The 21,799-nt window shown below is 45.8% G+C and overlaps 1 protein-coding gene across 11 annotated transcripts in view; it reads left to right on the forward strand.

The window, feature by feature from the left end:
• Positions 1-17,040, forward strand: part of ZFYVE28 (zinc finger FYVE-type containing 28) — a 76,546-nt gene extending 59,506 nt beyond the window's left edge. For 3 of the 11 annotated variants that reach the window (XM_048502669.1, XM_048502671.1, XM_048502673.1), the window contains exons 10-13: positions 810-926; positions 7,043-7,147; positions 11,484-11,715; positions 14,553-17,040. In XM_048502669.1, coding sequence (XP_048358626.1) covers positions 810-926; positions 7,043-7,147; positions 11,484-11,715; positions 14,553-14,652 — 554 coding nt within the window. In that variant the 3' untranslated portion in view covers positions 14,653-17,040. Of the gene's footprint in view, positions 1-809; positions 927-1,997; positions 2,966-3,993; positions 4,011-7,042; positions 7,148-8,012; positions 8,117-11,483; positions 11,756-14,552 lie in introns of those variants that run through there. The other 8 variants (XM_048502670.1, XM_048502674.1, XR_007244987.1 and 5 more) reach the window with 7 other exon arrangements.
• Positions 17,041-21,799: the final 4,759 nt, after the last annotated feature.

Raw genomic sequence — 21,799 nt, forward strand, 5'->3', positions numbered from 1 at the left:
GAATGCTGAGGTTTTGGTTTAGAAAAAAACGGTTGGCTCCCTCTTCCTCTGCCCCACCCACTCGAGCAGGGGCCAGCCTGCTGTAGTCTCCAGCAAGTCCCGCGCGCACCGCTCTGTGCCTCTCTAGCATCTCTGCCTCCTCTGCGCCCCCCCCCCCTTGGGCAACAGACACCAGGCCCGCCAGCCAAGTCCTCCCTTATCACCACAGTGCGTACACATCATGCTCAGTGGCCCAGACCAGCCTAGATGTGAGTGTGTATGGGGTTATTTTCCACCCCCCATGTGACGAACTCTGTGTGCGCGTGCCCACGGAGAGGGCTCCAAGTGCCACCTCTGGCACCCGTGCCATAGGTTCGCCATCACTGCCTTGGAGGATATGGCTGCTTTGGAGGGTGGGCTGTGGACCACTGGACCCCGCGGAGGTCCTCCCTCTCCCCTTTTTAGGCTCCACCCGCAAAGTCTCCAGGTATTTCCCAACCCAGAACTGGCAACTGCAGTCCTGAGCCACCCAGCACCCAGACATATTTTGCAAATTGTGTAAGATCCTTTGCATATCTTTAATTCATAAATCTTTTTTTGGTGTGTTTAACAGCTATGGGGCTGTTAAACATAAATTGCTTCTCTACAGGATGACCTTGTTCATGTTGTTTTTTAATGGCTCAGCTGTTTGTTGATCATATTTATGGGTCTTATTTTGTAACAGTGAAAGCAACCTGAGCTACCTCAAGCTGGTTTTTTGGAGAGGTGGCATTTGCATTTTCTAAAAAAATGGTTTCTAAATAAATAATTCTGTTGCCAAAATCTGATAGGTGTTGCTGACCAGCTCCAAACAAACTATGCCTGTGACTTGCGAAGTATTTTGAAGACCTTGTTCGAAGTTATGGCAACTAAAGTTGAGACAGAGGAGCAGAAAATGCAAAAGAAAGGTGAATTTTATTTATTTATTTCAATTTAGAAGGTGCCCTTTCCCATAAGGGCTCATCAATATAACACTGACATACAATAAAACCTAATAAAGTTCCTGCTCAACAATGCAACAGTGCCCGTAAATCCAACTAAGGAGGGGTAGTCAAAGTATAAGCTATACGATCATTAACTCTTTCATACATTCCCAAGGGATAGAACGAGAACAAGGGAAGGGAAGAAGGGAGGGAGGGAGGGGAGATCAAACAGATAGAATACCTGAACCATAAACCTAGCCATTTCCTTCACCGCTGTATTAGGCTTGAGTAGTGGGAATCTCTGTCACCCCATTGCCAGCAGCAGAGAGAAGACTCGAGGGGACAATGCCAGAATGGGAAGTCTGGGGCTAGTCTGTTTTTTTCTCTACCATTTTAAGGACTGAGAATGGAGGCCAGATCTACCTGACTATCAGCTGTCAGTTGGCATCTTTTGGGAAGAGAGATGTCAACCACCAGCTGTTACCCTGCCTGACTTCCTCCTTTTTCTTCACCACTCCTGTGCCTCCCTGAAACGCTCTTGAAATCTCAGGAGACTCCTGGAATTTCAGGTGCATTTTGTGTTATTTCACATGTCTGCAGGCCAATATCGACCAGCTGATTTTGGGGATAAATTTAGCACTGACATATCTGAATGCACACCCTTACATGTTCCAGTGGTTTCAGCCTTGTGCACAGGCTGCTGAGATCCAATTGGTTTCAAGAAAATGTAAATAGTCTATATTGTTTGCAAGAATGTAGGCGGTATTTAAGCTTGAATAGCTTGTGGCATTGCAGTCTTGGGATGTAGGGAAGAGGTGAGACCGCCTGCTGGTGGCATAAAAAGCCAGCGAGGCCCTTGGGCCACATCTTTCTTTGAGGTAGTGATGGATTCATTCAGCAGAGGGAATGCAGTTGATGCAACATACAGCAGGGCCTCATACATTTCTTCTATTTCATTAATGTTCTTGTTTGGAAGATACTTATATGCACTCATCGAGTTTGGTCTTTCTGTAGCTGAATTAATATATTACTGAATGCATTCAAATTGCACTTAAGGTCTTAAAGTTTGCAAACAGAAATTAAAGCCTGAACATCGTCATGTCTTGGCGAGGAAGGATAAGAACATGAAAGTGTTGCAAATAGCCATGTCTAGCGTGCAGAGGAACTGAGAAGACGGCCCAGGAGGGGGCAGGCAAGTGGTCAGCTAGGTAGGGCTGTCAGGTTAGTGATGGCTTCATTGTTTTGTGTCACTTGTTGTCTGTCCTTAGACTCATCCTCTCAGGTCTTATGTCCTGTTTCTTTGCAGAAATAAGACACATAAACTCTCTCTTTAGCTAGCAAGGTAGCAGCACACTATATTTTCCTCTTTTCTATCCTAAATGTAAGTTCCCTATAAACATACAGTTGTCCCTCGTTGGGGTTAGAGGCACAGTCCGCTTGCAATGTGGACAACCATGTAAAATTGCAAGTGGCGGGGTTGCAGATTTTTTTGGGGGGGGGCTGCGTGCTGCAGTGGCTATCCAACTTCTCTGGGTGGCTTGTGTTCCTCTGCTCTGGAGGCTGTGGACAGCAGCATTGGGGGCGTCCGGCCCTTGATACCAGTGGATGTGGAGGGCTTTTCATTGGCATCCCTCCTTATGGTACTGGGACCTGTTTTCAGGGGTTCTTTGGGGGGTGCTAATGTTGGGGGGTGATGTTTGACACTGACCCGTGATCAGGCAAAACCACGTTGTGGAAAGTGGCAATATGGGAGGGACAACTGTATATCTTTTACCCTTTTAATCAGTATGTTAACGAGCAGAAAAGTTATCTGCTGGACTAGACCAGTGATTCATCTAGACCAGCATCCTGTTTCACATGATGACTAACAATTTGACCAGGAGGACTAGTGAACAGAGCATGGAGCCAAGGACGTAGGTAAGGGGTTTTTCTCGGGTTCAGCCCCCCATTACATGTCCAAAGCTCTGCCCCCATTTGTGGTTTTTTTGGGTATTTTAAAGTGTTCTTTTGGTTTTTGGCCTGCAGGAGGCGCAGTTTTTAGGCTAGCAGCACCATAATTTCAGGGATTTATTGGGAGACTCTCCTGATGATACCACCCAGGTTTGGTGAGGTTTGGTTCAGGGGATCCAAAGTTATGGACTCCCAAAGGGGGTGCCCCATCCCCCATTGTTTCCAATGGGAGCTAATAGAAGATGAGGGCTACACCTTTGAGGGTCCATAACTTTGGATCCCCTGAACCAAACTTCACCAAACCTGGGTGGTATCATCAGGAGAGTCTCCTAAAGATGCCCTGAAATTTTGGTGCTGCTAGCTCAACAATTGTACCCCTGACAGCAGGCACCCCCCAAATTTCCCCAGATTCTCCTTTTAAATCTACCCCCTTCGGCATGGGTTTAAAGGGAGAATCTGAGGTCCCCAGTTTAAACATTGAAAGTGATGCTGTTTCAGGGTGGGGGATAATCCTCCCCTAAACAGCATCACGTTCAATGTTGTTTTAACTGCGGACCCCTGATTCTCCCTTTAAGGTGGATTTAAAAGAAGAATCTGGGCTCCCTAGTATAAACACCATTGAAAGTGATGCTGTTTGGGGGTGGATTCCAGCATCACAGCGGCCGCTCATGAGGGGCCCCTACAAAACTCAGATTTTGCACTGGGCTCCATTTACCCTAGCTATGCCTCTGCCCGGAGTGGAGGGCAGAAGGGACTGCTGGCTGGGGGCCAACCGGTGTGGGGGGCAGGGCAGCGGAGTCTGCTGTCCCTGGCCCCAGAGAGCTGCTTTTATAAGCTCTGAGGCCGGGGGTGGGGGCTAGGGAGGCGGGGCCACACCCCCAGGGGCGGGTGGGGTGTGGCCCCCCCTAAAAATCTATACTTACGTCACTGATGGAGCCCAAGTTCCTGATGTTACCTCGTAGCACTGCCTTTCAGGTTTGCTGTCCCTGACTACCGCATAGCTTCTCTTTGGTCAGCATAACCATTTAATGGACCCACCTTCCATAAATGTGTCTTATCTGGTGAATCATATTTGTTTCCCCGCTCTCTGGCCTTGTCACAGTCCTTCGGAACTCTCTCAGCCCCACCTACCTCACAAGATGTTTGTTGTGGAGAGAGGAAATGAAAGGAGTTTGTAAGCTGCCTTGAGTCTCTTTACAGGTGAGAAAGATGGGGTATAAATCCGAACTCCTCTTCCTTCTCCTCTTCCTCTTCTCCTCCTCCTTAACCCTTCCTGTTCATGGCTATCACTATGTCTCCTAGCAGTGAATTCCACAATTTAATTAATTGTGCAATGAAGTACTTTCTTTTGTGCACTCTGAATGTATTGCCCATCAGTTCCATGGGAGATTCATAGATGATAGGTCCATCAGTGGCTATGAGCCATGACAAGTAAAGGAAACCTCACATTCAGAATACCAGTCATTTTGTACTTTTGCTCCCTCTTCAGAAAAAAAGGTATTTGTCCCTGCTGTTAAGAAGGAGAAAAAGAGTTTGGATTTATACTCCCCCATTTCTCTCCGGTAAGGAGACTCAAAGGGGCTTACAAACTCCTTTCCCTTCTCCCCTCACAACAAACACCCTGTGAGGTGGGTGGGACTGAGAGAGCTCAGAAGAACTGTGACTAGCCCAAGGTCACCCAGCTGGTGTCTGTTGGAGTGCACAGGCTAATCTGAGTTGCCTAGATAAGCCTCCATAGCTCAGGCGGCAGAGCGGGGAATCAAACCCGGTTCCTCCAGATTAGAGTGCACCTGGTCTTAACCTCTACGCCACTGCTGCTCCTAAGTTGCCTTCATGGCAGCCACTAATATACCCTCAAGCCACGCTTCAAACATAGTGTGGTTTTTATAAACTGCTGCTGGTCATAATGTGGCAACCAGTATATCTGAAAAGGTGTTTCTGACTGTTTGAAGTCTTTTTGTGGGGTTTCTTTGGCCAGAGAATTGTCTAGCTCTCCTCAACTAGAGCCAGAGCCATTTTGCCTCTGGCCCTGGCCTGCTGGAACATCCAGTCCAACGAGACCAAGGCCTTCTGGCACTTATCTCAGTCCTGTGGAGCCTGTGAGACAAAGCTGTTGTGAGCAGTGGTGTTTTGAGTTACCTGTCTGGCCTCATTTTCCTTTTTCTTTCTCCTGCTGGTACTTATGCACCTGGCTGGATTTATTAAGGGGCGTTTTAATGTGATTGTTTTAATATCATATTGCCTTGATCTTTGGTAGCCGCTCTGAGCCAGCTTCGGCAGAGAGAGCAAGATAGAAATCTGAATAAATAAATAAGAGGTAACATTGGCAGAGGCTTTGGCACACAGGTTGTGGAGGTTGAAGGTTGGCCTCTTAATCATAAAAAGTTATAATTGCAATTTGTAGTCGGGCAGCTAAACCCTGTTGCTGTCTTTCTTGTGACCACTGAGGAAGGCCATCTGGCCCACATGCGTCTGTTTTTAAGGATCCAAAAGGTGTCCCACGGGGCCGTTCGATGCATTGTGATGGGCATATGGTGTGCAGAAGGTGTATTTGTAATAAATACATATGTGTTTTATATTTAGGGGCACCTTAAACACTTCCTTGACCTTTTAGGTACTTAATTATGGCCTGTGTGTGAAACAGAATATGCATATTCATGGGTCTGATCCAGCAGAGCTTCTCTTATGTTGTTGTGGAGCTCTTCTAGACCATCCCCATAGTGAACCAACTACATGCTACCTCATTACAGTACAAGGTCATGAGCCCTTTCTGGACACAGGTTGATAAATCCCCAGGTCTTGACTTCATTCTGCTTCTTGGCCCCCAGTTTTTTTTTATTTTGTCTTGGCTACTGTTGGTTGAAAAAAAGAAGGAAACTGTGATTCCACATGATGTGGCAGGACAGGCCTTGGATTTCTAGGTCAACTACTGCCTCGCAAAGCAAGCAAAAGCGTTCCTGGTGCTCGGGTGAGTCAGGACTGGGCTTTGGAGTTTGCCTTGCTTGGAAAGCTCAGCATGAAGCACGTGTATCATTCACACCTAATTGTTTTGGCGGAGTTTTCTGTGCAGTGCCATTGCTGAGCCTCATCTGAGCACAAACACAGGCTCATTCCGCACATGCAGAATAATGCACTTTCAAACTGCTTTCAGAGTTCTTTGAAGCTGTGTGGAATAGCAAAATCTACTTGCAAACAGTTGTGAAAGTGGTTTGAAAACGCATTATTTTGCGTGTGCAGAAGGGGCCACTGCATCTCCAAAGACGAGTCATCAGGGAACCCAACTTGTTTTCCATCCATCCCACTCCCAACACAGATTGCCTCCAACCCAATCCATTTCCCTGGGGCATAAGTATGAACAGGGTGCTTGTGTAAACCACTTCTTTGCTGAAATATTTGAAATAAGAAAACTAAGGACTTGTTCATGTTGCTTTCCCCAACCATGATTTAAAGGAGCTTGCCATGTTTATGTGTCTTTAGGAAGGTGGAGAACGGAGGGAACAGACAAATTTGCCACATATTTGGAGCTAGCGGCAGCCCCCCTGTGATGATTGGCAAGAGTGATTTAGATTGCAAACTGTTCTTGCCAGGCAGTTCTGTAGCCAGTTCAGATGCAAAGCACCAGCAGGAAACAAACCAGGATAAAGCCAAGACTCTGCATTCAGATATAAAGTGAAATTATGGTTAAGTCTCACTTAGGCCCCTCCCAGACATGCAGAATAATGCATTTTCAATCCACTTTCAATGCACTTTGCAACTGGGTTTTAGTATGCAGAATAGCAAAACAATTGCAAACAATTGTGAAAGTGGATTGAAAGTACATTATTCTGCATGTCTGGAAGAGGCCTTAGTCAACCACTTCAGAGTGAGGCTTTCTAGAGCCTGAATAACTATAGTTTTGTGACTCATGTTTGAACAATTGACTATAATTTGTTTAGTTAACTCATGTTTTCGCATTGTGACTGAACAGATTGTACCTCTCCTACAAAATATAATGTATGAAACTCCAGTTCTTTAGATATATTTTATAATGCTTTAACAAATATTACTGACCTGTGGTACAATGAAACATACTCATAGTGTGTATCTTAATAATATGAAAGTGTTCATTAAAATTTTTGGATGTAATGGCTTCTTTTTCATGTGTTTTCCAGTCAATCCTTGTTTAAGGAGTGCAGCGCTAGAAGACTGTGTTTTGTGTCAGGAGACCGTCTCATCTTCAGAATTCACAGCAAAACCCAGGGGTGGGGACTTTGAAGGTACCTGATCATTTCTGTGAAAACAAATGATGGCTACATTGTGTATACTAGAAAAGTTGTTAATTAGAATTAAGGGACAATATCTGTATATCTGGTATAGTATGAAAAGTGGGTTTTTTAAATAGAATGTTGAAATTCCATGAATGTCATGAGTCCAGATGAACTATATCCTGTATTTAATTCTAAACTTGGCCCCAGAGTGTGTGGTTCAAAAAAATCTGTATAATGGGGCCAGGCAGAGAAAGCGGAGACTTTTCTATAAACCTAGGAAAATCCCTGGATGTGCAGGGGGGGAAAAATTCAGATTGCATTAAAATCTTCCCCTCCCTTAAACCACACAAACAGTGTCTCTACGTGTGTAGATGCTACAATAGTGGAGTGCCACAGGACTAGGACAAGGAGTAATGGGTTCAAGGTACAAGAAAAGAGATTCCACTTAGACACTGGGAAGAACTTCCTCACAGTAAGGGCTGTTTGACAGTGGAATGCGCTGCTTGGGCAGATAGTGGAGTCTCCTTTGGAGGTTTTTAAACAGAGACTGGATGACCCTCTGTCAGGAGTGTTTTGACTGTGTGTTCCTGCATTGCAGGGGGTTGGACTCGATGGCCTTGTGGCCTCTTCCAACTCTATGGTTCTGTGAACTGTCCTTCCCCCCCAATCCTCTTGTGAAGGTCCACTAGCCCACTGCTATCAAGTGCCAGCGGAATGCAGTGTTTTAGTGCTTGAGAAACGTTATCTGTGTTCGTTGCTTCTTGTTCTCAGTGTTTTATTTCTATGGAATAATCTGACTGTTTTGATAAACCTGCAGTTTTACATGAAATCCTATTTCTTAGTTGCTCTTTCTCTTCTCCTACCCCCACCCAAGATCCTCCTGATTGGGTGCCGGATGAAGCCTGCAGCTGCTGTACGGCCTGCAAGGCGCCCTTCACGGTAATTCGCAGGAAGCACCACTGCAGGAGCTGTGGAAAGGTAGTCTTTTTAGTTCACATTCAATGCACTGCTGGCTTGGGAGGCATGTGCAGAGTGCAAAACGCCCAGCTGGTGCCATTCCTGCACTCACAAAAGGTTGTCCTGCAGTCCCGCGGCAGGAGATCTGCACATGGGAGAAAGCTTCTTTTTGCCTGCCTCTGGCCACACCGTCTTTTGCATCTGTACCCTGGAGCTTAATCTCTGGGAACTAATAGCTGTGGGTGGCCTCACTGTGCAGATCAAACACTCCCCAAAGGAGGGACTACTTAAAGCTAAGGTAGGTTTCTGCAGACTTGGGTGACCCTCCCCCCTTAAACTTGCAGGAAAATATGAAAAATTAAGGGCTTTTAAAAAAAAGTGACATCTGTTTATTTGCAGATGTTAAGGGGAACAATATTTTGTTTTCCTATTGTGACTGCCAGTGGTCTCTAGTGCTGCATGGCTCTTATCTGACAGGTGAAGAGGGGCAAGAGGTGAATGGGAGCTGTCCTGGCAGAGGGAGAGGCTACTTTGGCTTTATGGAGAGGAGAAAAACAGCCAGGAAGCGGGGTGGGGGGGGGGGGGAGGAGAGGCAGCAGCCGTGGCCGGGCAGGGATGAAGCAGTAAAGGACAAAAATGTTGGGTAGGAATCAGGGCAGTAATGGGGGAAGAGTCAGGACTGGTGCCCCCTGGGCAGGGGGCACAGGAGCAAGGGTGGCAGACGCGGGAATAGGTCCCCTGCTTGTGCTGTGTTGGGGCCATTGGCAGTAACTGGGCTGAAGGTTGGCAGTGTCACCTTTGACAGCTTTGACCACCTCTTTGGACAAAGAAGGGGGACTCCACAGTCTAGACTGTGGAATCTAGACTCCACAGTAGCCATTGTTGCCCAGCAAGTGACTAGCCTTGCCAAAGCTGGCAGCCCCAGTGCCCAGACCTTTGCATGTAACAGTGCACAAAAGGGTATGCATTTGGAGATCTTTATTCTGCAGAAGGAACCTTGAATCTCGGGTGAGGGCTTCAAAAATCACTAGAGATCTTGACTAACTTAGTACTACATTCAGATCACCACTGCAATCCTTACCACACTGACGGTACGGGGCTAAATCCACTCTGACATGAGGTAAGATGGTAGATGCCGCCATCCATTGAGTGAGTAGTAGACTCTCTTGTGACCAGTTGTTGGAGAGAATAGAAGTATAAATCAGTTGGAAAATTTATGGACTACCGGTAAATAAATTAAGTTTACAGAATGTTAGATGCTAAGAGAAAACTGGTACAAAATGTTTTATAGGTGGTATATTACTCCAAAAGATCTAGCAAAAGCTAACAAAGATTATAATAGTGAATGTTGGAAACGCCAAAATACATTTTATCTCACGTGGTAGGCATGTAAGAAAGCAAGAAAATATTAGATAATGATTCATAGTGAGTTGCAGAAAATACTCAAAATCAAATTAGTATTAGACCTGAAATGTATGTTATTAAATATTCTACCCAGCAACATACCAGAAAGTCCAGTAAACTATTTAAATATATGATGACTGCTGCCAGAATGGGATATGCCTCAAAGTATATTCCTAACTTTGTGTACAGGGATGAGGCTTCCAAAACATTTATGAAATCTCACAAGGAACCAGTAAAGCTTAGCTGTTCAAGAATGATGGCTTTTTCCCGAAAGGCAGTTTTACATTTTCCTTAACTGGTTGATGTTGATAAAGAAGACGCAGACCTAGACCCTTCTTCTTCCCCCAGGCCTAGACAGGAGGCAGTATAGAGGAAACAGCCCTCTACCATGGACTTTTCTCTCCGAAGTTTCTCCATAATGATAAGAAGCTCCTCGCAGTATCTAAGATCCCACAGAGAATTTCTGGCAAGGCAGAAAGGGGGTCGGGATTTTTGCCACTTCCCCTCCCCCTTCATATTGTTTCCCCAGCAGCACCATTTGATCTGCAGTGGGAAGGGGGAGACAACATCAATTTCCTTGAATAGAAATCTTCCGTCTGCCTGGAAATTTTGGGTGGGTCCAAGACAGTTAGTGTAAACATGTAAGGTACTGCACTTAGGCAGAAAAATTGAAATGTACAGATATCAGATAAGCAACACCTAGCTTGACAACAGTATAGGCAAAAGAGATCTGGGAGTCTTAGAAGACCATAAGCTCAACATGAATCAACACTGTGATGTAGCGGGCTAAAAAGCCAATGCAGTTCTGCATCAATAGGAATATGGTGTCTAAATCAAAGGAAGTACCGTATATACTTGTGTATAAACTGACCCGTGTATAAGCCAAGGCACCTAATTTTACCACCAAAACCTGGGAAAACTTATTGACTCGCATATAAGCCGAGGGTGGGAAGCTGGGGTTTGAGGAAGCCTAGCCAGCCAGCAGGCAGAGGGAGCTCCTTATTTGGGCAGTGACTCCGCCTGATGTCACTGCCCAAATAAGGAGCTCCCTCTGCCTCCCAGCTAGGGTTTGAGGAAGCCCAGCCAGCCCGGGTGCCTCGGGGTTCCCCCTTCACCCTCCGAGGAGGGTAGCAACAAGCAGCTTGTGCAGCCGCAGGGAGGTCATCCCGGGCCACGCCCCCAGCCTCGGTAGAGGCCTGAGGAACCCTCTGGCTGCGGGGGTTTTCCCTTCGCCCTCCGGGGAGTGCAGCAACAAGCACATTGTGATTGCTGGTAAGTGGTGACTCGTGTATAAGCTGAGGGGGCATTTTTCAGCCTTAAAACAGGGTTGAAAAACTCGGCTTATACGCGAGTATGTACGGTAATAGTACCTCTCTATTCTGCATTGGGTAGCCCTCACCTGCAATATACTGTTCCAGTTCTGGGCACCCCAATTCAAGAAGGATAGTGACAAGCTGGAATGGGTCCAGAGGAGGGTGACCAAAATGATAAAAGGTCTGGAATCCTTGCCCTATGAGGAGAGACTTGGGGAACTGGGTATGCTGAGTCTGGAGAAGAGAAGGGGTGACAGGATAGCCATGTTTAAATATTTGAAGGGATGTCACTTTAAAGAGGAAGCAAGCTTGTTTTCTGCTGCTCCAGAGACTAGGATAAGGAGCAAAAGATTCAAGGGGCAGGAAAAGAGATTCCACCTAAACGTTAGGAAGAACTTCCTAATGGTAAGAGCTGTTGGACAGTGGAATACGCTGCCTCAGAGGATTGTGGAGTCTCCTCCTTTGGAGGTTTTTAAATAGAAGCTGGATGTCAGGAGTGCTTTGATCATGTCTTCCTGCGTGGGTGGGGGCTTGACTGAATGGCTCCTATGGTCTGTTCCAATTCTATCATTCTGGAAAGGCTTTTTGAAGGGTTGGGCTCAAGCTGAATGTGTGTCCCATTTGGAAAAGCATCGAGACATGTTGGAATTTGTTTCTGTTGTGTCTTGCAGATCTTTTGCTCTCGCTGCTCTTCTCACTCTGCCCCTTTACCTCGCTATGGCCAGATGAGGCCTGTCCGTGTCTGCACCCACTGTTACATGTTCCACGTGACTCCTTTTTACAGAGACAATTGGGATGTCTGACTGCACATTGGAGTGGTGGACTGATACTCTGCTGTCGTATTTGTAGGGGCTGCCTTGGACTTACACCAAGAATAAACTTGAAAGGAAAGCATTCGGAAGGGCAAGTGGATGAAAGCATCAACCTGTTTATTTGATTTCATCGGTTTATTGCTGTGTTTTATGAAACTGCTGAAGTGGACGGTGAAGCCCTCGTTTCCCAAACAATAGTCCTGTCTTCCATGTTCTATGTAGTATTGACGTGTGCCTATCCAAAGCAAACTGGGCGCCTTGGCAGCTTTTCTGTTGTTCCAGTCCTCCCCATTGGTGGTGGTTGTGTGCCCTGGCATAGTGCCAGTGAAGCATGGCTCAGCCTGTCGCGAGTTTCATTTCTGGACTACATGTCTGTGCTCAAATAATCCGACAAGCCCATGACACTACATTACATGCAGAAAACTAGTTGTATCATCTGAAAATCTGGAACAAAATAGCTCCTCAATTGAGCTAAGTCTATGCCAGGGATCTCCATGTGATCCCTGTGGGTGCCACGGAGTCCATCAAGAGTTTTCAGAAAGTGGGGAGCGATGTGATTGGCTATGCAGATCCCTCTTCTAGGGAGGGAGGGGCATGGTGCCACCCTCCCCAGCAGCCACCTTGCGTTTTGCTGGGCCTCCCACAGAAGCCCCCCTGTGCCAGAATTCCAAAGGTGCCCACAGCCTCAAAAGGGCTGGGAACTCCTGGTCTGTACCAAGCAGGAAGCGCTCAGTGAGCAAATGCCTGCTGTGACTTCAGTACACATATTCAGAAGACAAGAAGTAGCTTCGAGAATGGAATGTTTCAGTAGTTATTGTTGCTCCCAAAACTGTGCGCAGGTTGAAGTTAGAAGTCTTGTTGCTACACTGTAGTGGAAGAACCTGATGTCTTGGTAATGGTAGCAAGTCTAAAAAACTTCTTCCAGCTTGGAGGGCAAGGTAGGTGTGTCTTGCACAAGGGAGGAATGCCCAGCCAGTTCTTGGTGCTGCCTTTTTTGATGAAGGAGTTTGTCAGATTCCTACAAACAATACTAAGAACTCTGGTAGTATAAAGTGACGCCAAGTCACAGCTGACTCATGACAACCCTGTAGGGTTTTCAAGGCAAGGGACATTCAGAGGTATTTTGCCGTTGCTTCCCTCCGCATAAACGGAAGAAGTTCAGAGAGGACAGGAACTGGTCTAAGGTCACCCAGCAGGCTTCAGGTGGAGGAGGGGGGAATCGAACCTGGTTCTCCAGGTTAGTCTCGGCCACTCTTAATTTCTACACCATATTGGATCTTACCAAGAACTCTAGCCAGCAGGAAAAGAAAAATAGCGTGAAGAAGTTTTAATTCCTTCTCAATGCCCCCTCCCCCCGGTATCCTTAAAGCAAGAGAAAGAGGTAGAAGCATTAGGTGCCGCACTGTAGCAGGTCCTCAATACCTGTGCAAGGTGCACACACACAGAGAGAAATCCCGAACAGGAAAGCATCATTTCCCAGTGGTACCTAACAAAGAAGTCTTCCCTGCATTCTGCTTAAGTAGCCAAGCTTCAGCAATCACTGCCTAGTGGTCTCCGTCAGTTGCATCTTCAGGAGGGACCCCCTGTTTCTCCGTTAGCCAGACCAGGGGTCCCCAATCTTTTTGTCCCTGCAGGCACCTTTTAAAATCTGGCACAAGATGGCATGGGTGCTGCCACACAATGGCTGACATAAAATGGCTGCTGCAGGAGGAAAAACCACCCACAAAATGACTTCCCAGCTTACCTTCAGTCACACAGTGAAGATCCTTATGCTATGTTGGCAGCTGCCACCAAGGCAATGTATTTAAAACTCTGCACAGCCAATCAACTCTCCAGGGGCCAGTCAGAAGCTTTGCTGGATACAAGCCCTACCTAGCCCACCCACTTTCTAAAAAGCACCTGGAGGGTACAAGGAAAGGTGTTGGTGGATGCCATGATTCTGTGGGCATCATGTTGCAGACCCCAGTGCTAGACAGTGGCTTCAGCCTGCTCCTGACCTATATATTCTGCCAGCCAAGCCTCTTTGTGATGTCATGATGGAATGGCTTCTAGATAACAGTTCTTTGGGTAGATCCATTACTGTGTTATACCCCATCCCAACATCCCCAGCCACAAACAAACTTACTGGTAGGTTTTGTGGGTCATGAGCCACCAACTGCTCCAACCAGCCATTGTTCACCTGCCCTTCTTGGATGAAAGCTGTAAACCATTCTAGACTCAGCATACTTGCTGCTGTAGCCCTGCTCTAGCTTCTAGCACTACCTCCCAGCACTACCTCCCAGCAAGAGCATGATGGTGCCCCCATGCTGGTTCGACTCAGAAAGTATGTGTGTTTTGGAGTGGTGGGGGTCTATTTTTACCCAACGCCAGTTCTAGTTTGGTTGTATCCGGTTTGTATCTCCCTCTTAGCTAGGCAGAAGACAGGAAGCCCAGAATAACTGATGTGTATTGGAACCTGCCCTCCCCCCCCCCCCCCCCCCCCCCGCCCAATTCCCAGCAGCAGCAGGGCAGTTCACTGACAAAGTGCAGAGAAGGGAAGAGAGGAAAGGGACATTTCTTTTCAAGGTGTTTCCCTTTCAAACGTAAGAAACTGTTCCTGCCAATATTGTCCTTCCAGGGAAACACCAGTTTTCCTACATTTAAAATAAAGTGGGGTTTTTTTAAGGAAAAGAACAGGCTGGTCACAATTTGTGCACAAATACAGCATGATGTCCTGTAGAAACAGGAATGGGGGATATCTTAATGTTCACAATAAAAGACATGACAGGTTTTAACCCTTACATTCTTTATTAGTATTTATATCAGTTCAGTTAATTTTGCCATTTGGGCAGTTCTTCAGAGTCTGCATAACCCATTTTTCATTCTGTCAAAGAATTTAAACTCTGAACCAGATCTAAATGCCTCTTTCTTTACTTTTTCCCAAAATAGCTTGGACCATTTCCCATCAAATATGGAAATATTTTTGTCCTTCATTGCACAGAACTCCTCTTCATGCAAAGATGACCAAAGAAAAGTAAAATTTCAGTAGTTTTAAGATGTTTCAGTGCAAGTAGCTTATGACACTGGTTTCTAACCATTCTTTACAGCACACAAGAGAATACAATTCAAAATGGTTAGCTCATCAATAGGTGCGTTTAACAAACAAGAATCCAAGAATATGTAGCTAACCAGTCATTATTATAAGCCATAATGGTTAGGGGTAGAGGTTGGACAGCAAAGAATAAATCATTTCTTAGCTTTGTTATAAGACCAAAAGGGTAGCGCAACTCTGTTTAGCCCTAAAGTGGACTTCTGGGCAGCTGGGGGTTTTTTATGCTGCCTCCCCATGTTGCCTGAAAGCCCTCTGAAGATGGTGTGGCCACAGCGCTGTCTGGGGCCATCAGTGGCTTGCAGATTGGGCTGCCCGGTTGCCATTCTAACAGGCCAATCCAGAGCTGACAGGCAGGGAGAAGATGGTGCCGTTCCGGCGCCACTCTGCTCCCTCCAGAAGGCTTTTCTGTGGTGTTGGAAGCCCTAAAAAGGTTCCTTGAAAAGGCAGGCAAACACCCCCCCCCCCAATTGCAGGAAGTAGAGACGCCTCTACTGGCAGCTCTGCCCGTGCAAGGGGAGCCACCAGGCGCTGGAGGCCAACTAAGGTCAGTCCCGCCCCCCGGAATGCCCCCCAGCCATGCCAGGGCAGCACTTTGTGCTGGTGGGCCTGGGCAACTGAGGAACTTCCTGGTCAGGTGCTGCAGAGCCGTTAAGCGCCCGGCTGCGCAGGTAAGTTGCTCCTCTGCTGGCGCATTTGCCCTTCTAAATTCCTGAGGCAGAGTTTATTGGGAAAGTTCTTTTAAAGCGTTTTAAAAATTATCTGGTGAATTTGCACTGAACAAATGGAAATGTTTTAAATTCATCACGGTATATTCCCATCTCCAGTAGACTGAATGGCCAGTATTTTTTGCCCTGTTTTTGTGCCTTTCATAAGAGCCTGGCTTAAAAAAATATAGAAAGTGAGATTTTCTTTTCATTATTTGCTGAATTTCTCTGTAGACACCGAAACAGGGCCTGACAGTGTCCCAGAACAACCCACCATAGCTCTTGACTCATAGTGTGGTGCAAAATGTGACCTCAGATCTGTCATAAGTGAACCCACATGGTAGTTTGCACCAGTGTTTATGCTGAAGTCTAGGGTGCCCTGCATATGCTGAAGGAGAATCTCTGGATCAGCCCCTCCTTTGTAAATATGGAATAATTTTTTTAGCATCTGCAAGTCTTCTAATTTCTGAAGCAATTGCTGGATTAGTGTGATCACACAATAACAAACCAAGATTTGTTTGCTGATTCATTTGCAATTTGATCCATTTAGGCTACCAGAGCTTGGGGGAGTTGAATGCACCAGCGGGTGATCACGTTCTGGCCATTTATGGAAGAAGTGCAGAGGCCGTTGCTCAAATAGTAGAGCATCTGCTTTTCACGCAAAAGTTCATACATTCAATCCCTTGCCGCATCACCAGTGAAAAGGATGATAAGAGAGACCTCTGCCTGAGACCTAGAGACTGTAGCTGCCAGTCAGAGGGAACAATGCTTACCTTGAGAGACCAAGGGTTAGTAGCAGGTGGCTTCATGTATTCATGCATGCATGTGTTCAAGGGGGGCAGCTCAGTCACTGCTGGGGCTCAAGTGTTCTTATCAGAGCTATTGAAATGTGCTGTTTACTGTAGTACCAAAAAGAAAACTATTTAAGAAGAATCCTTACTTTTAAATAGTAATGCCTGTATTCTTTACAAATTTACTCTTTGCTATGGCTTATATCCTGTACACAGTAGTCATATAATGGAATAAGAAGCTTGTTTAAGTTTTAAAGAATAAGTAAGATTATATACAGTCCCTGTTGCTGTTATGGACAAACACCACTTTGATGCATCATCCCTCTTTTATTTGTCATGAATTCTGTTTCTAAGAGACTCCCAGGCAGAATAACTTGGTTCACTTTTAAGCTGAGCACAGATTGGCCCTGTTAATTGGGAGGATATTACAAAGCAAAGATACTTTAAAGCTTAAATCTCAGGCCTGCACTGTAATGTTTGTTAAAGATTTATTCTTATAAAAATATGTTTATTATTTCTTTCTAGGAGTAAGAACAAAGTATAATGAACTCCAACTGTGAAATTAATATATACAAAAAGTTGTTTTGGAGAAAAATAATCTGATTTAATATAATGGATATTATTTATGAAAGCTGGTTTACTTTTGTAAATGGTGCAATACAGAATCATTATCTACAAATATGATAGCTAAGAATGTCAGACTTTATTTTTTAAGTAATAACTCCTATGTCTCTTAATGAAAAGCACAATCAAATATAGTTCATATTTGCTTGAAGAAAGCTTTTGCCTTTCTTCTAATAAATAAATAAAATGTCAGAACTTCCAAGTTGTACCTGCTCTCCTGTTGTTTCCGGTAATGTACGACATTTAAACATCTCTATCAAATTTAATTGGGTCATCCACCCGTTACCAAGTCATATCATGCTCAGGATTAATGTGTTTTTAAGATTGTTTACTTCAGTGGACTTAAGGCAGTTGGTGGAGGGGTGGAAGGAAGGAAGGAAGGAAGGAAGGAAGGAAGGAAGGAAGGAAGGAAGGAAGGAAGGAAGGAAGGAAGGAAGGAAGGAAGGAAGGAAGGAAGGAAGGAAGGAAGGAAGGAAGGAAGGAAGGAAGGAAGGAGTGGATTGGACAGGTCTGTTTCCAGTTATCAGCCCCCTAACAAGAATTAAAATCCAAATCATAGCCACCCTTTAGTTCTGACTCCCAGTGCCATTGCGTCAGGCACTGGATCACAGGAAGGAAGCTGGGTCAAGATCAGAAGAAGAAGAGGTTTGAATTTATATGCCGCTTTTCTCAACTATAAGGAGTCAGAGAAGAAAAGAAGTTTGGATTTCTCAGTAGTGGGGAGTCTCAAAGCAGGTTACAAACACCTTCCCTTCCTCTCCCCACAACAGATGCTTCTCTAAAGGCTGTCGCTGTCTGCGGCTGCCTTTCCCTTGCAGATCTCCAGTCAGACAGAAACAAGGGAGCGCATGCATAGGAGAATTAGAATTTTCTGATGGCTCTCGCCCCCCCTTCACTACTTTTCACCAAGGCTTGCCCTTGGCCAGATTATTATTGACCTCATCCAGCAATGAGGTCCAGTCAAAGGTGGACATGCCACAACTTTTGGGGTGACAGCAACACCTGAAAAAACTATTTTCCCTGATTGAGTCATTTTTGTAATTATTTTAAAAACATTATATGGTACATGGCACCACCCGTGATTGGACTGTATTTTTAAAAAATAAATGAATATGTGAAGAATAGTTTCTCTTCCGTTCAAAGGGACATGTGGCTTGACACGCCAGCCCACGAAGGTAGGCCTTTTCTGGACTTTCCCATTTAGTCTCTGAAGGGTTGCAGCAGCCCTTGACAACCGGCCGCCTGCATGTGAATGCCATGGAGCCCAGGCCAGCGACAGGCCCTTCGTTTCAGTGCCCATTGCGAGTAACCACACATGGAGTTGCCAACAATGGGTTAGGACATTACTGGAGATTTGGGAAGGGCGGAATTTGAGGAGGGGGTGAACTCTGCAGGTTATGTTTAGATTGTTATATTTTATGATGGCTTTATCATTATGATGGCTTTATCATTTATGGAGCAGCAGTGGTGTAATGGTTAAGAGCAGGTGCATTCTAATCTGGAGGAACTGGGTTTGATTCCCCGCTCTGCTGCCTGAGCTGTGGAGGCTTATCTGGGGAATTCAGATTAGCCTGTGCACTCATAGAATCATAAGAGTTGGAAGAGACCACAAGGGCCATCAAGTCCAACCCCCTGCAATGCAGGAACACACAATCAAAGCACTCCCAACATATGCTGATCCAGCCTTTGTTTAAAGGAGACTCCACCACTCTCCGAGGCAGTGAATTCCACTGTCGAACAGGCCCTGGACGGGCCAGAAGTGCTTTCCTAATGTTTCTAATGGGAATCTCTTTCCTTTCACCAGAATCCATTACTCCTTGTCCTAGTCTCTGAGGTAGCAGAAAAACAAGCTTCCTTTGCTCCCTCTCTGCTAAATATGACATCCCTTTCCATAAATATTTTAAACATGGTTATCATGTCACCCCTTAACCCACGCTTCTCCAGACTCAGCCATCCCTAGCTCCCTAAGCTCCCCTTCGTAGGGTACTTTTGGACTCCAGACCCTTTGCCATTTCCTTTATTGCCCCCTCTGGACCTGGCTCCAGAGCTGGTCAATATCCCTCCTGAATTAAGTGTGTGCCTCCAGGAACTGTACACACACATTCCAGGTGGGAGGGTCTAACCACCGCAGAATAGAGAGGTACAATTACATCCCTCGATCTTGACACTATACTCCTATTGATACAACCCAGAATTGCATTGGCTTTCTTGGCTGCCGCACCACACTACTGACTTGGCATTTAGGCTGGTGCTGTGTGGTTCTCCGGGCTGGTCATGGTCGTGTTCCAGGCAGCCCTCTCTCCTGACGTTTCGCCTGCATCTGTGGCTGGCATCTTCAGAGGATGTTGGGAAAGCAAGTGGAGTATATACCTATAACCTTTGGACTACCATCACTATCATTTTTTGAACTCCTATCTGTTTGAATACTTTCTCCCTCTGCCACATAACTCAATTTAAAGCCCTTCTAATCAGATTTGTGAGCCTCCTGGCAAAGATGATTCTTCCTACAGACGTGAGGTTCAACCCATCCCTTACCAGCAGTCCCTCTTCATGAAACACAGACCATGGTCCAAGAACCCAAATCTGGCGGCACCACTGGCGAAGTCAATTGTTCATCTCCACTATTCTTCTTTCTCTCCATGGGCCAATGTACGTCCTTCAAACTGAGTAGAGAGGAGAAGATAACCTAGAAGCATCCAGATCCTTCAGCTTCTTTTCCAGGAGCTTTTCCCCAAAATCCCTCCTGATGTCCCAAAAGCTACGTACCTTGCAGTGCCATTTGTCCCCTGCATGGATCAGGAAGGGAAAGGGGTAAAGGGCTTACACAAGTCTCCATGTCACCAAGGCAGTGACATGCCAAATTTTTTGCCCCAGCGAGACAGCATACCTCTCATGACATCTTATCAGGCCTGCAAATCACTGATTCTGTTCCTCTCAGCAGGGAGAGTCCCCAGATACAACTAAGCACGCCTCCTCTGGATGTTTTGCCACTCTGGGTGGGCTGAACCTTCTACTGTTTTTTTGTACATTCTCTGAGGTGTTGGCCCAGTTGCTCCTGTGTGCATCTTCCTTATCCTCGTCCTCGCTGAGAAGGGAGAGAACTTCTAAAACGATTTTGTAGCTTTTGGTGCCTCCAAATAACGCCCTCCTAGACACGTTACTCCTTTGTGTCATGCATTTCTTTTCCAATTGCCTTAAATCTTGAGAGCAGCCATCTCACCGTAGAAAGACTGGCTGCATGCTTCCTCACCCTGTGCATTGTCAAATTCTCCACTGTAAAGGTCGAAGGAAATCTTCCTTATTCCTAAATGTCTCTGAAGTGTAGATACCTGCATGCCTCAAGCCGCTGGACCTTCTCTTCTGGCAGAGGAGAGAGAGCAACCAGCAACTTCTACACTTGCTGCAAGTGCAGCTATATGCATCCTCTTGGTAAAACAAACATCCCTCAGCCAAGCTGCAAGTAACTAAGCAAATAACTCCCACTAAAGTTATATTTCACTGTTGGGGCCAGTGCAGGGCCTCCTGTAAGAATTTCTCAACCCCCAAAATTCTCCCTTTACCTACGTAGACAAGTCCCTGTAAACTGCACTCCCAAGAACCAGACCTAATGGCTGAACCCGTGATCCCTTGCTAAGACTCCAAGGTACCTTCTATCCCTCAAAAGATATGTCCTTATTGAGTAAAAACAATTGCGGCATGTGCCGCTGCTTCCAAAGAGTGAGCAACAGAGCTAATAGCAAACCCCACCTCTCAGCAAGCACATCCAGATCCAAAGAAAGAAAACCAAAGAAAACAAACAAAAAAATCCCTGTTTAAAACACACTGCTAAAAAGATCTGACTTTGAGAAACCCTCCAAAAAGATAAACCAGAGCTTACCTAGTACTCCTCTTTTCTGCTGCTACCCTGTTTCTCCGAATATAAGACATCCCCTGAGAATAAGACGTAGTAGAGGTTTTTATTGAAGCAAGCAACATATAAAACATCCCCTGCAAGTAAGAGACTAGTAAAGTTTTTGTTTCAAGCATGCCTGCTGAACATAATAACAGAACAATTTTATATGCAGCTGTGGAGAGGGAAAACAAAGACATCCCCTGAAAATAAGATATAGCACATCTCTTTGGGAGCAAAAAATTAATATAAAGACACTGTCTTTACTTTCTCTCGAGAGAAAATACAGCACTCTTCTCACTAAGGTTTCCCAGAGAGCGGTGGTAGCAATAGAGCTTACTAGCAAACCTCTACCTCTCACCACTCCCACACACGCCTAGCTAAGTGGACTCCTTAATGGGCTAGGCACAGTTCTTCCGTGCTCTTTCAGCCCCACTGTAAGTGGAATTCCACAGAGCAGAAATAGTGCTGGGCTTTGTTGGCTGAAAGACCGCTTATTCAGGACATCCTAGAAAGCTCACGTGACACGTACATGGCAGGAAATGGGACTCCTTCCCACTTGTAATCTACAGGTTATAATTCACCTTCTCTGCTCCATCCCTCTCCCTGCTCTCCTTCGGCCCCATTCTCATGGAACGCATGCATCTCTCTCCTGCGGAGATAAGGCTCCCGCTAGAGAATCGTGAGCTCGCTTCTGGCCCATCAGCCTGCAGCCCAGGAATCTACCTTAAGGCTGCCGGCCAGTTGAGAATCACAATTCATTGAAATCCCTTTACACCTGGCTTCTCCCCTAAGAAACACTCTGGTTTGTGTGGGAAGGCAATGGTTGAAAAGTAGAAATAAGGAGGGGGGCGCATATTTGAATAATAATTCCATTGATTATAAATCCAAAGCTGGAATACCCTGCACCCAGGAAACCAACATTGCAAGCTTAAGGGTTAAACGAGAGTCCAGGGATGGCGCTAATTCTATAACAATGCTTGTGGCTAATAATTATAGGCCGTATGGGGAATCGGCGACGCAAGCAGGCACTGTAGAAGCCGGAGCCCCTTGAGGAACTGGAATGAAAGACAGGA

Source organism: Sphaerodactylus townsendi, linkage group LG07 (genome assembly GCF_021028975.2).
Source record: "Sphaerodactylus townsendi isolate TG3544 linkage group LG07, MPM_Stown_v2.3, whole genome shotgun sequence".
Classification (NCBI taxonomy): domain Eukaryota; kingdom Metazoa; phylum Chordata; class Lepidosauria; order Squamata; family Sphaerodactylidae; genus Sphaerodactylus; species Sphaerodactylus townsendi.